The following is a 15046-nucleotide window of genomic DNA, read 5'->3' as shown; positions in this document are numbered from 1 at the left end:
ATAGATGTTTTTAAACCTTTTTTTAAAGATGTTTTGTTTTAATATATTTTAAAGTCTGTTTTTATGATGTTTTAAAATGTTTTTGGTGCTGCTGTTTGCTGTCCTGGGCTCCTACTGGGATGGATGACCTTTATCAGGAGAGGGACAGGGGGAGTGCGACCCTGTTACTCTTGCTTGATCTCTCAGCGGCTTTTGATACCATTGACCATGGTATCCTTCTGTGCTGACTTGGTGAGATGCTTCTGAGTGGCACTGTTTTACAGTGATTCCGATCCTATCTCCAAGGTTGTTTTCAGAGAATAGCATTGGGTGATTGTCTTTCGGCCCCCTGGCAGTTGTGCTGTGGAGTACCATCTTGTCCCTCATGCTGTTTAACATCTATATGAAGCCCTTGGGAGCAGTCATCAGGAGATTTGGGGCAAGGTGTCAGCAGTAAACTGATGATACCCAGCTTTGTTTCTCTGTAACATCTGAACTGGGGGAGGCTGTACAAGCCCTGGACCACTGCCTGGACTCGGTGGTGGGCTGGATGAGGCCAATAAACTGAGTCTGAATCCTAGCAAGATGGGAGGCGCTGTGGGTTGGTGGTTCCAATGTGCTGAAAAAGTTTCAATTCAGTTTCTTATTCCACTTCTCCATAACTGCATCTGTGTTGCATTGCCCTCTCCCCTTTTCATTACTAATATACTACTTCCAAATTAATGAAGCCATCTCCTTCAGCAAGTTTAAAATGTGTGAAGCCTGTGATGACTACCATTCCACCTGGATAAAATAACATGGATATATAACATTGATATAACTTATATCAAATATAAGTTCCTGTTTCTTTGGTCTTGAAATCTATAGGGTTCATCCCATGAATCAGCCAAAGGAAAGTGCAATCCACTCCATTTCTACTCAGAAATAAGTCCCACTGAGCTCAGTATAGATATAGCAGGGGTTGAGGACCATATTCCTTCGGGAGTACTCCGTTAGGACCTCCTTGAACAGTGGTGGTGGGCAGGGGCAGAGCCTAATTTTGGCAAAGATCACCCCATGTGTCTCTCTGTGTCAGGGATGGGGCACAAGCATCCAACCAAAACTCACTGACTACAGATGGCTTCCTCTCACTTCCATTTCTGTGTACAGAATTTCAGACAATGGAATCTGGTGATGGCCACCAACGTGGGTGGCTTCAAAAGAGGATTAGACAAATTCATGGAAGACAAGGCTCTGCATGGTTACTGGCTGCATTGACTGTGCTCTTCCTCCATGGTTGGAGGCAATATGCTTCTCAATACCATTTGCTGGAAACCGCAGGAGGGGAGAGGGCTCTTGTGCTCAGGGGCCTTCTTGTGGGCTTCCCATATCCCCATGTTTAGGTTGTTTTCAACTGTTTTTAATTATGTGTTTTAAAATTGCTGTAACTCACCATGGGACCTTTGGGTGAAGGGTGGGTAACAAATTCTAATAATAATAAGCATCTGGTTGGCCACTGAGTACAGGATGCTGGGTTAGATGGGCCATTGGCCTGATCCAGCAGATTCTTCTTGTGTACTTATCCTTTTCCCTCCCATGTTCTGGCTCTCTGACTGGACTTCCTCCAACCCGCGACTTGCTGCAAGGTTTTTTGGGGAGTGGGGTGTGGAACTCTTTGGGAGGAAGGGTGAAATAGTGTTGTTGTTGTTTAGATTTAGATTTCTATTTGATATTTTAACTGTGTTTTATGGCAGGCTTGTTTTGAAAACGTTAACTTAAAATGGAATAAGGGGTTAAAGCTTTTTGAAATAAAATAAATGTCTAAACTTGATTCTGCTGGATTTCTGCCCCCCCCTCCCCCCATGTATATCTGTCTCTCTTTAACATTGTTGAGTATTGAAGTCCCGGAATATTTATTTTTATTTTTTTTACTAAGCGTATGCTGATCCAAACACAACTGAGCTAACTTTTTTACATCTTGTTCCCTTTTGAGTCAAGGCTATGTCTCTGCTGCCTGGAGCAACTGATACAGGCGCCCCGAGGGAATACATTGAACTCTGAAGTTTTTCTTAGACTCTGATCATTCAAAGATGCGTGGTTGTTTTTTTTTGGAATATGATGTGCGGAAAAGAGGCAGCAGAAATTCATAAAATGCTATTGCTTTATGATAGGGAGGGAGAACAGGAGCAAAGTTGCAGTGGAGGAAAATAAAATGTATTTTAAAATATGGAGAAGAATATGAAACAGACCAAATTAACTCCCTGCCGTCAATTACATAATTAAAGAAATGAATCTTAATCCTTTTACGTCATTTCTTCCAAGAGTTAGATCCAAGCTTTGCCGTCTGCTAACAGAAGGGCTTCTTTTATCCATGGAAGGCTTTTGCAGAAAGGAAGGAGAAGGCACTGATTCCTCCCTCCCCCTGCAGCCCCCGTGTTTCAGGGGGTTCCCCAGTTCTCTGGAGCACATTTTTGGAAAGCACAAGGGGAAAGGAGAATTGGCAAATGTTGCTTTCCTCCCCACCCCGGTCCATTGGCAGGAGTGTCCCCTAAGAGGAATTCTTCTGAGCCTAGATCCAAGCCAGTTAATTCCACACTCTGTGGAGCCCAGTGGCTAAATTTAGGGGTTGTATCGAATGCTCATTATATTCATAGTAGACCCATTGAAATTAATGGACATGGCTAAGTTAGGCTGATGAATTTAAATGGGTCTACTTTGAATAGAACAGGAGGGCTGCATCTTTTTGAATGTAGGTGCCAGATTTGATGCAGTTTTGCATTTTGGGGGGGGGGCACTTTTCCAGAGTCTGAGCTTTGAAACAGCACAAGTAAACTGGAGTTCAGTAAGTAAGTGCCTTGTATATGGCACCTGCACTGTATGTGTGTGGGGAAGTGGAGCGAGTATGTACTCTATATATTGCCCTGATGAAGTCATTGGGTCTCACCTAGCCTCTCTTCTGATGAACCTCCCAGAGAGGTGAACTCTGCCCCAGTGACGCAATCAAGAATCTGAATTGTTTCAGCTCAGACAAATGAAATAAGGCCTATTTAGAAATATGCAGAAATCAATGTAAAGCCACGCTATTTACCATCGGCAAAGCAACCCTCACTGAACAGTAAGCTATGAAGACAGCTGGATAAATCTTAGCCCATGACTTGTGGTATATTTCCATAACTTATCCCAGTCTGCATCTGGGTTGGAATTGCATTTTAAGATGTTTTAAAAGCTATTTTTTAAATATGTTTTAAAGATGTTAAGTTTTGCTTTAATAAGTTTTAAGGTTTTTTGTTTTTAAGATGTTTTAGAGTGCTTTTTGTGTTTTTGTTTGCCGCCATGGGCTCCTGGGAAGAAGGGTGGGATATAAATTTAATAAATAAATAAAATAAAAAAAATAACTGAACAAATGCCATTTGCGGCAGAATATGAGGGTTTTGTGAGTTTTGCTTAATGTCAGTTGTTAAAATTCCTTTTAGGCTGTACATACATCATTTCAGACAAGTAAACAGGAATTAGGAGTATCATTTCTGATATATAGAGAGAAGGAATACTCTTTAAGAAGAGTATTTAGGAGACATTGGGTTGTATTCCACTAAGTCCTTCTCAGAGTAGACCCACTGAAATTAATGAACCTAAGTCAATCGTGTTTATTAACTTCAATGGGTGACTAGCATTGATTACCACCCATTTTCTACCAATGGCTACATCTTTCTTAATCACAAGTCAGATATTAAGCAGAAAGGAAAAACAGGTGGTCCTCTAGCAGGGCATTGCTTGAGAGCTGGGGGTGGTACTGCAATGGAGCTATCCCAGCTGGGATCCTTTGGGGCTCTCATTTAAAAGAGACAAAGCCAGAATGCTACAGTGTATTTTCTCTCGCAGAGCTTGGAAAAGTTACTTTTTTGAACTATAACTCCCATCAGCCCAATCCAGTAGCCATGCTGGCTGGGGCTGATGGGAGTTGGAGTTCAAAAAAGTAACTTTTCCAAGCTCTGCATAAGCATTGGCTTAGTGGGCTTCGTCAGACCTGGCTCCTGTGCAGGTGAGAGCAAGGAATGGCAGAAGGCAAAGATGTTGTCTAATCAAGCAACAGTGGTTACAAATTGTGGTTAACCAGAAGAGAGCGTAACCATCGAGCTGGCTTGGGATGACATATTTGCAGACTCCCAGTAAGCCATAGGTTGGCTTACCGTGATATCTAAAGAAGGGCCTAGCAGTGGCGGCTGGTGGCTCTATGTCAGTGGGGCAGTGGAATCCAAGGGGGACACCTTCTTAACAGTTTGGACAAAAACTTGACAGTATTTCAGAGTATTCATACCATTAACACATGGAGCTTAGTATTACACTACAGCAGACTTCCCTGCCATGGTGTACTCTAGATGTTTGGAACTACAATTCACATTGTCCCCAACCCTTGGCCATGCTGACGGGCTGATGGGAGTTGGAGTCCAAAATACCTGGCGGCCACCAAGTGAAAGGCTGCATTATAGGATATAGCAAGGGATTGAATATCATTTTGTAATTCTAAAGATAATTCAATTTCTCATGAACAGAATATGGCGGTCTGGGTCTGGACTTCTCATACAGCATTGCAGTGGCTGAAGAACTTGGAAATATTCACTGTGGAGGTGTTCCCATGGCAATTGGAGTGCAGGCTGACATGGCTACACCTGCCCTTGCAAGGTACTTTAAAAAAAACACACCTTCCTAGCTCTTTCTCTTTAAAGGGGGGGTTCCCAAAGTGGTCGATAGTGACTCCCAAGGGTTAATGGGACTGTGCAGGGAGTAAAAAAAAACCTAGAAGTTGAAAGGGGAGAGAAAAGGGCCTGGGGTTGGGAAAGAGGTATTGTACAAAAAAATTTTTAATTTGGACCATGAGCCTCAGAAAGAAAGGACAGGGGCATATATAGAATGCACCTCCCTTGCCAATGAGGAATCTCTGTATTTAATAAGAAGATTCCACAATGCAACAGCCCTTGTTCTTTACATTTTACGATGCTAGTAATGGTGATTTATGTTGATTATATATTGATATTTCTTGACTTTATTTCCTTTACATTTCTAAGAATTAGGGTTGGGGCTGACAACGTAGTAAGGTCATCAAAGGATTAGTGAACACAGAGGTTTGGGAAACCCTGTTTTAAGGGGTTTGTTCTTCAAGGGGCAGTGAGATTTTCAGAATCCTTGGGGCAGAAAGATAGCAACAGCTTTAAATCTGGGTCTGTGAGGAATGAAGGAAGGCAAAAATGGTTGGGTCTGCACACTCATTTAAATGTTACATGTGTTTCACTTGAGGACATAAATACTACAAAGCAAAAACAAGAATAGTCACTGTAATAGATTTTACTGAAATGCTATATTATTGTCAGAGGAATTGTTACATGCTGTATTCTGTGGTTTTAATTACTGTGAATTGTCCTGGGATCAATTAATGAAGGGTGGTATAAGAAATGCTTTCAGTAAATAAAATAGGGTGTATTTTGACAAGAGACTCCCTTGGCATGTTTATATTTTTACATTGTAATAATAATAATAATAATAATAATAAATGTTTACATTTTTACATAGTATTTATTATCATCATTACAATCATTATTAAATGTATATCCCACCCTTCCTCCTGAAGAGCCCAAGGCGGCAAACATAACAAAACAATTTAACAGCCACAACAAGAAAGGCATTCTAAAAACAGTTTTAAAATATTCTGAAGCACAGTTGCAGTTTAAAAACATTCTTCCATCCTGTGATCTCTAGGTTGCCAGGAACAGTCCCCCTCAGCCATCAAAAACCTGGGCAAACAGGAATGTTTTCAACTTCCTTCTGAAAGTCAGTAGTGATGGAGACAGATGCACCATATTGGGGAGGGCATTCCATAAACAGGGAGCCAGCACTGAAAAGGCCTCACAGATCCAGCAAAGGAGATCTTTACTGAACTGGAAGTTCCTGGTTTAACTTGTTTGCTAGTAACTACAGACAGGGTGCTATTATTTTGACACAAGGGCAGTCATATTGCTGGCATACTTCACAGGGTTGTAGCAAGGATTTTTGAGATTGTCTGTGTGAAGGCCTTAAGTACATATTTGAACACTAAATAAAAATAAAAATTCTAAACAAAAAAAGCCCATTATTATCATCATCACCCCTTGATAGATTGCAAGGCATCCAATCAGTCTCTAGCTGCAGTGCATAGTATGGGATGGAAAAGTGCTTTCTTATCCATGTTGTGATGTGGCCAGATCTAAGGAGACTCTAGACTGTCAGCCCTCTTTGTACCTGGAAAACATATTGCATTAGCCAAGCAGCATCTCAGAAGCAAGTTTCCCTCATGCAGTCACAGTGTCAGGCTCACTCACTGCCTGACTGATGGTCATTGTGTAGTGAGTTCCTCCTCTAGCAGCCCCTGTGACCTGGTGTGGGGCAATTTGTGCACTGTTCTTCAGTTTTCCATCTGGAATATGGGGACTGCGCTGACCTACTTAGCAAATGAAGGCAAATGAAATAAAGATCATAGACCACTTTGCAAATTAGAAGGTAAGGTAACAGAAAAATCCATAACTAGAAATTGGACTATGTAGCTGAGTCTGCCCATTAGCTCAAATCACCGTCCCTCACCCCCCCCCCCCAAATTTCAGTAATCATTCTAGTTTATCCAAACTACCAGTTTTCTTCTGTGGATATTATTGGCTGTTAAATAGAAGTCATGTTCTGTGTCTTCTTCACTGGCAGTACCATTACTACTGCTGATGCGATGAGCCTCAAGGTGAAAAAAATAAAAAGAAACTCTCAGCAGGTATTATCACCAACCAAGTCAATTTCAAAAAGATGAACGGAAGTGATTCAAGATGAGAGAATCATATGGGGGCATCAACCATTTAACATCCAGCCACCAAAGTCGAAAAGACCACAAAAGAAAATCTCAAAGGGATTTTAGCATCTACTTTAGAATCATGTTTATATAAGAAGCTGTTGCGAAAGCATGAACATAACGAGAGCCCTGCTAGATCAGTCCAAAGGTCCACCTAGTCCAGCATCTGGTTTTCCACAGTGGCTAACCAGATGCCTATTGGAACGTGAGGGCAATGGCCACCTCCTGTTTTTGTACCCCAGGAGCTTGTGGTGGTGTTGGTTATGTTTATATACCACCTTGCCTCTAAGGAGCTTCAAGTGGTGTACATGGTTCTCCCCTCTCTATTTTATCCTCACAACAACCCTGTGAGGTAGGTTAGGCTGAGAGACGGTGTCTGGCCCAAGGTCACCCAGCAAGCTTCATGGCTGATTGGGGATTTGAACCCTAGTCTCCCAGATCATAGTCCAACATTCCATCCATATCACTGCACTGTGGTATTCAGATCATGGTGGTAGTATACACTATATACCACTCTAGGCTACTACTGGGAGGAAGCAGGATATAAATCTAATAATAAATAAATAAAGAGAGGGAGAGAGAGAGATAGTATCATAATTAGTCGTCTTTAATACCCACCATGAATTTGTCTAGTCCCCCTTTAAAGTTGTCCAAGTTAGTGGACATCACCACATCTTGTGGGTGCAAATTCCATTGTTCAAGTGAGCTATGTAGAGAAGCACTTTCTTGTGTCTCTCCTGTATCTTCTAACATTCAGCTCTGTTGGATGACCCTGAGTTCAAGTGTTACGAGAGAAGAAGAAAAACTTCTTTCCATCTACTTTCTCCACATCATGCATACACCTTTTCCAGCTCCAAAATACCTTCTTTTGAAATGCAACACCCAGTACTGTGCACAGTACTCCAGCCGCGGTTGCACGATAGATCTGTATAAAGGCATTACAGTATTGGCAGTTTTGTTTTAGATCCCTTTCCTAATAAGGGAGGAGGAGTGGGATATAAATTTTAATAATAATACCATCATCCACTGCTGCCAGGGGAAGCAAAGAGCTGTTGTCTATAATGTAATAGACTGAGAGGTAAATATAAAAAGACATTTTGTCTCTCTCCTCACCTCTGTGCCCTTCTGAATTAACACCAGCATGCTTCAGTGTATCTGGACAAGCTGTAAATATGAATATTCTTTGTTCAATATGAAGGCTTCCTTTTGAGAAAAAGTTCCAAAGAGCATTTTCTCTTCCCCTTTAAATATGTGTGGCGTGAACCTACCGCCAGCATGCAGGTGCCATAGTTCCACATTTCAATTGCTTCCTCCAGAACTGTGGCCCTTTTTATTGTACTTCAGAGAATAAAATGGCAGCTTTATGCAATAAGGCTGTGGCAGGCAGTCTCCAGAACAGGCTTTTGTTCTATTTAATTCTTCCCTGTGGTTTTAAGCGAATCAATAAATAGCTGGAGCATGGTTTCATTCCCCCACAGTGTTTTTTGACTTACATTTGCAATGTTTTTTCAACAGTGTGGCAAAGACAGCCTCTAGGATCCTAATCACGTCAATTTACAAGCTGCACAAATGTCTCACAGAAATGGCTGACTACACTGCATTCACTGAGATGGGGGAAGGAGGGAAAGGGACACGTTTCTGGAGGAGTGAATTCAATGGGGGTTAGATCTTGGCAGCAGAAATTTCAGGCTCTGTTGGCAGCAGAGCAACATGAGATTTTATGATGAACTCATATACTGGGGCCCCCATTGTCATCAAGTACTTACCATAAGTCACTTATCCTAGTATTTCTTTTCCAAAGGAATGCAGAAGGTCAAGCAAACCACTTAGCTTTTCCTCTAATAACAAACTCCAGTAGCAAGAGAAATGGAACCAAAACAGGGCTCCAATGGTACATATATATCCTAAATTGGGTGGGGAACTTCTGGCCCATGTGCCAGATTTGGCCCATCACAAGTCCCAGTTTGGCCTATGAAGCTGTCTCCCCCGAACTATGCCCATCTGCCCCCATAAGTGATGTCAGGTGTGGAGCAGGTGGAGATGCAGCTGGATAGGCTGTTCTACTGAGGTTTGCGGATCCCTGCAGAAAGCAGGCTTGAAGTCACCACCCACCACCTGGTAGTCAATGACTGCAAGCCTGTTGATCAGCAGCACTTCAAAGCACCATGCAAATCCTGTGTGGTGCTTCGAAATCTCAACGATCATCACCAGACATCACTGGCAAGTGGACAATCCCACCCACCTCTCAAATTTGACCCACAAGAGGCAGGGGAGTTAAAGATCTGGCCCACTGTCGAGATCAGATTCCCTACCCTTGCCCTAAAGCGTGGTGTACACGTGTGCAGCGCAGGCCTTCCCTGATGTCCACAGGATCCCTTCTCTCTTCTGAAATTAAACTCAAAAGAAACATTCAATTGTAGCCAGTAGAATCAGTTGTGGTATGTGCTTAGTTTCTCCACTACAGTTTTGCCCGGGCCCAAAACGGTTGGTGACCTTTGTCCTAAAAGGGTGGGGGAACAGCCCAATGAGGACTGACCCTGGCAGCCACCACAGAATGTTGAGCGTTGCTTGGAAAAGCAAATCAGAAAACTGGGGTGAGGTGAGTGCAGACTGGGCTGCTGAAACATACAATCCTGGCAGATGGCACGGCTAGCTACTGCGAACCTTAAACAATCCTGCTAGGAGGATACACTGAAACACTTTGTTACAGGTCTCACTTGTTCATTGGAATGCTTACAACTTTCAGGAAGTGATATAAGTGGGGAAAAGGTTACAGTGTCACAAATGCAAAATTTCAGCCCTAGAAAGCTTTCTGGGCTCAGTATTCCAACTGCTTTGTGGATCTTTATACCAAACTTAGCTCAGCAGTTGAGCATTCCTTCTTACCTCATGTGTTACACTTTCATTTTCATGTTTCTGCACTGAATGGTTTGTTTTTCTTTTCTGGTTCCCCTGGACCATTGAGATGAAACTAGAGGGGGATCTGAGAAGCATAGTGCAAGAGCTCCAGATGGTTTTGTACTACAACTCCCATTGGCTTCAGCCAGCATGGGCAATGGTCAGGGATGATGGGAATTGTAGTCTAACAACGTCTGGCTAACCCTGCTATAGATCAAGAAGAGGAAGCTGAAAACTGAAAACTGAGAACCTGAGCAAATCCCACTAACAAAACATCAGCAAAGCATCTCCAAAAAAAGCAAAAATTGGCACAATGGGGGCAGGGATTTTATTAAGAGAGGTGCCAGAAACTTGAGATTTAGCTGGTAATTAAAAGTATTGTAGCATATTTAGGGATGAGGTAAAAATTTGATTCAGCTCACATTTAAAGGTGAACTTCCCTAATTAACACTTTCAAAACAATGCATGAAGTGAAACACAGTCACGTCCTTCAAAAGTCACACTAATCCAAATTTTGCATTGAGGTTCTCCAGCCCTGTAATGTGTAAGAAATGTATATATTAAGGTAAAATATGCATATCAATGCATGCATTGATAAAAATATCTTACAAAAATGTATTGTATTAGGGGAAATTGCTTTGCAAAAATGTATATATTAGGAGAATACTGATTAATCTTCATGGGGACTTTAAAAAACAAACAAATTGCAAATCAAAGTGGAAATTTGGATAACTGAACTTAAGTTTGGAAAAATGAGAAACAGAGAAACTGTAATTGATATATTAACCCGTCCTTAAGCACATGACTTTCAAGACTGAATCTTTTCAGTATTGCCGCCGTTCACTCTTGGGTTATTAGTTGTTAGAAGAACTGCTGTGCCACTTGTGCGCGTGCTGAGTGCAGCACTTGTCCCAGAAGACCTGCCATCTACTTTGAAGCGGGTCACATGATGAGACAAGTTAGAATGCGGTCTTGAAAAGAGGCAGGTGTAGGGTGGCTAATGAAATGTGGAGTATAAAAGAACCCACCTGCAGCTGTTTCTACTTGAAGCTACCATTTTCCACTGGCAGTATGTCATAAAGTGTCAGTCCTAATTAGAAACTTTCCTCACTTTATATTTAATTAATTCAGTGGCACAAAGCTCCACATGGCTCCTGTTTCCCCCTTGTGAGATGTGAAAGGAGGAGTGCTAACCACTCCCACTCCCCCCCCCATCCATATTAAGACAATTGAAATCAGATGCCATTAAATCAGAATGAAGTGCAGGCACGTAGTTAAGTTTTTGTGCAGTGCAGCCAGAATCCACCTGTCAGAAAGCAAACTGATTGCTCTCTGAGAGGAATTTAGGAAGCGTTTTCCTGGGATACACACGTGCCTAGATAGAGGAAGTGAGTCCAGTAAATGTAATGGTGTTGAGATTCCTCTGTGACTCCCCCACCCTTTCTGGACTCCATTCAACAGAATTACATCACTTTTAATTACACCATGTTGTTCTGGAGTTAATTTTGGTCCTATTCACGCCTTGTTGGTATGTAGGGCAGGAGCAAAATTGTGCTGCTGGCCTCCCCCCTGGCATCATCGGCAAAGGATCTGCAATATGTGAGCAGCTGTTTGCACACAGGGCAGAAGTGGGACGCCTCAGATCTGGGGGCCAAATGCGGCCCTCCAGGCCGCTCTGGGACTCTTCCCAGGCCACACCCTTTCCCCAGCAACACTTCCTCTTCCCAGGCCACACTCCTCACCAGCCCCACTTCATACCTTCTTTGGTTATTTTTTCCTTTGCTGGAATGTGTTTTTCTGAGAACAACACATCAGGAAAGCATGTGTATTTGTGAGTGGAGGAGTCAGCCATGCACTTTTAATAATCCCTGCTGGACTCTCTGATACTAGAGGCCAATTATATACCTTCATATCTACTAGAGCAAGGACTGCCATGCCCTTCCCCACTGAGTATCTGCCAGCAGCATTTTTATGTGGTTAAGGATGCTGAGGGTAAGTATGAGCAGGGATATTTTTTTCCATTGGCTCTTTACAAAAGTACAGTGAGACCTGCAGATGCAGTGCTGAATGCTCCTGCACCAATCCTCAGCCAGTCAACCAACCATGCCCTTTTCTAGGATACTCCATTCCACCACCACTCCAATTTTCAATTCTCTCCACCTCAGCAGTCAGTCAATGTTCCATATCCACTCAGTATACTCAGTCTTCATTGGGCTGTCTCAGGTCCCCCCACCGTCACTTAGGGGCTCTTATCCAACAAAGTTTCCTTCCTTCCTTCCTTCCTTCCTTCCTTCCTTCCTTCCTTCCTTCCTTCCTTCCTTCCTTCCTTCCTTCCTTCCTTCCTTCCTACCTACCTACCTACCTACCTACCTACCTGTTTATCTGTCCCTCTTGTGCATGGATGGATGGTGCTATTTGAGACCTGGAGGATGTTTGGTATTAGTATAGGTTTTGATTATGTTATCTATGTATCATAGTATCTTTGTTTGCCTGTACATGGGCTGCTACTGGAGATTGTGACTATTGGGGTCTCCTATGCAGCAATCGGAGCAAATAAGAGAAGTCATCTGGGTGATGCTGAAGTATGTGGGATTAATCCAGGGCCAATGATTTCCGGGGTGTAGTCTTGATAAAAATTCCGAGTACCTCTGGTGAATGGGATAGTCTGGGTGAAATGTTCTACTAATGAATTAGTTTGGTTGCATGAACTCAGAGAGGCCTCAGCTGCACTATACATTTCAAGCAGTATCATACCACTTTAAACAGTTGTGGCTTCCCCCAAAGAATCCTGGGAACTGTATAAAGTTGCTGAGAGTTGTTAGGAGTTCCCTGTTCCCCTCACAAAACTACAATTCTCAGAGTGCTTCAACAATCCATCCCTCTTCCCAGGGAACTCCTGGAATTGTAGCACTTTGAGGGGAACTCTCAGCACCCTTAACAATTTACAGTTTCCAGGATTCTTTGGAGGAAGCCATGACTTTTTAAGGGGGTGTGATACTGCTTGAACTGTATAGTACAGATGAAGCTAGAGAGAGGTCTGTGGGAATAGCAATAAAGCTTTCCCAAAATTTCTCCCTGGAAATACCTGAGGGGAAAATAGGTTTCCTCCCAGTGCTGTAAAAATCGTGGATAGTCACTAATTCTTCGAAGAAATAAAATTCTCATGCCCGAGACAAAGCACCAAGTATACATTAGAACAGGCCGAGACAACTTGTGACTCGCACTGAAGACATCACACCAGTCATGGAGGCTGGCATGCCAGGATTTCAATACCATGGGGTGTGTGGTGGTGGTGGTATTTTGTTTTTTTCTTTTTGGCTACTTCCTGGGGACTGCAAAAACAATCCCTTTGGAGTGGGTCTCCTTCCTTAGAAGAGGTGTCCCTTTGATGTCCTTGCCTTACTTGCTTGGCAGCCACATTATAAACATTGTTTGTCTGTGATGTTTTGCTTTCCCCCTCCTGGAAGAAGTAGACATTTGTATGGCATGTGTCTCTTTTGTGTGTGTGTTTTGAAACGACCTAAACATATCAAAGTATTAACCTCCCCCTTTCAGGGAGGAAGGGCAGGGAGAAGAATTAGTGCAATTTGCATTCAGGAAGCATAGAAAAGAAAATGTATTTAATATTTCACATTGCAGATTTGGATCCGATGAGCTGAAAAGAGAATTCCTTGCTCCAAGTATAGCTGGAGATGTTGTGGCTTGCTTAGGAGTCAGTGAACCTGGGGCAGGCTCAGATGTTTCAAGTAAGTAAATTGTAGAATTTATTATTCAGTTTATTATGTTTCTATATCTTAATTTTCCTCAAGGTAGCACACTTGACCCCACTCATACACACACACTCTTATTTTTGGAACAACTCTAGAAGGTACGTTAGACTGAGAGATGGTGACTGGCCCACAATCACCCAGTAAATGTTTTGCACATGATCAGTTTCATTAACATGCAGGAGATTGAGCTACTTGTTTCTACACCATATGGCATGGATGCGCACACTTTTTTCTATCAAGAGCAACATTCCCTCAAAAGGGTAATCTTTTGAGGGCTGCAGGCAGGGCCAGAGCCTAAAGTGGGTGGGAGCACCATTTTCACCTCCCTCTTCCTATCTGTCCAGCTGGTTGGAGTGGGGAGGACCAATCTCTCTTGCCAGAGCTGCAAACTAGTAGCTTGCAAAGGGCTTTTGAAATTAGGCTGAGGGCCACATGAAATCAGGTCCCTGGGGTATGTCAGGGATTTCCAACAGATGGACTTTTTGTGCTTGCACTGAAGAGGGTTCCTTACCAGCGTTGTGGATTATTCTAGGCATTTATAGTACATTGTTGTGTGCTGTTTTTAGAAAAGGTTTGCTAATGTGCTCTTGCCTGGTGGGGGGAGTGCCTAGGGTTTTGCATGGTGCCGCAATGCAAATAATATGTGGGGTTGGCCGGGAAGCTGCAGCTAGTGCAAAAGGTGGCAGCATGACTACTTACTGGTGCAGACTATTGCCATCGTGTTACGATGCTGCTGAAAGAATTGTACTGGCTGCCAATTAGCTAATGTACAAAGCCCTGTACAACTTGTGACCAGGATACCTAAAAGATACCACCTTATTGTTGCTGTTGTTGTTGCTGCTGTTTATTAATTAATAATGATAATAAATTGGTTGATTGATTGATTAAAGTTTATATCCCACCCTTTGTCCCAGAAGGAGCCCAGGGTGGCAAGCAAAAACACTAAAATCATCTGTAAAGCTTCTTAGAAGCAAACATCTTTAAAAATAAATCTTTAAAATGTCTTTGAAAATAAATCTAAAAACAATTGCAACACAGATGCAGACTCCCCAATTGATCATAGTGCTCTCCTGGAGAGGGTCTCCTGCAGATAGCATCTCATCAGAAGGTTTGTTCCATATGATGTAGGAATTGGGCCTTTAATGTTGTGGCACCTTTGGAACTCTCCCATCATATATTGGACAGGTGCAGTCTCTGTTGTCTTTTCGGCATCTATCAAAGGTCTTCCTTTTTCAACAAGCCTTTTAGATGAAGATTTTTATTTATAAAAGTATTTATTTGCCGCCCTGTCACAAAACTTCAGGGAAGTGTACAGCAACATAAAAATGTTTTAAAAGCCATCATCCCAGTCTGCATCTGCATTGGATCTGAAATTGTTTGAATTGTTTTGATATATGTTTTTATTGTGGATGTTTTTATTGTTAAATCACTGTGAGATGTTTTGTAGGAGGACATTCATAATGGTGTGACATTACATTAAATACTAAAAAAGGAGTTGCTTTGTGTTGCCAGTTGCAAGACAAAGTAAATGCCTCTGCATAGAAAACAACCCATTTTT

The 15046-nt window shown here is 42.4% G+C and overlaps 1 protein-coding gene across 2 annotated transcripts in view; it reads left to right on the top strand.

Annotated features, from left to right (window-relative positions):
• LOC133364807 (probable acyl-CoA dehydrogenase 6) overlaps positions 1-15046 on the top strand; it is a 77192-nt gene that overhangs the window by 46842 nt on the left and 15304 nt on the right. For both annotated transcript variants that reach the window (XM_061585668.1, XM_061585669.1), the window contains exons 3-4: positions 4509-4638; positions 13358-13464. In XM_061585668.1, coding sequence (XP_061441652.1) covers positions 4509-4638; positions 13358-13464 — 237 coding nt within the window. The remainder of the gene's footprint in view (positions 1-4508; positions 4639-13357; positions 13465-15046) is intronic.

The sequence above is a fragment of the Rhineura floridana genome, chromosome 10 (assembly GCF_030035675.1).
Source record: "Rhineura floridana isolate rRhiFlo1 chromosome 10, rRhiFlo1.hap2, whole genome shotgun sequence".
NCBI classification, from domain to species: domain Eukaryota; kingdom Metazoa; phylum Chordata; class Lepidosauria; order Squamata; family Rhineuridae; genus Rhineura; species Rhineura floridana.
The sequence above is the reverse complement of the archived record's forward strand: the minus strand, read 5'-3'. Positions and strand labels throughout refer to the sequence as shown.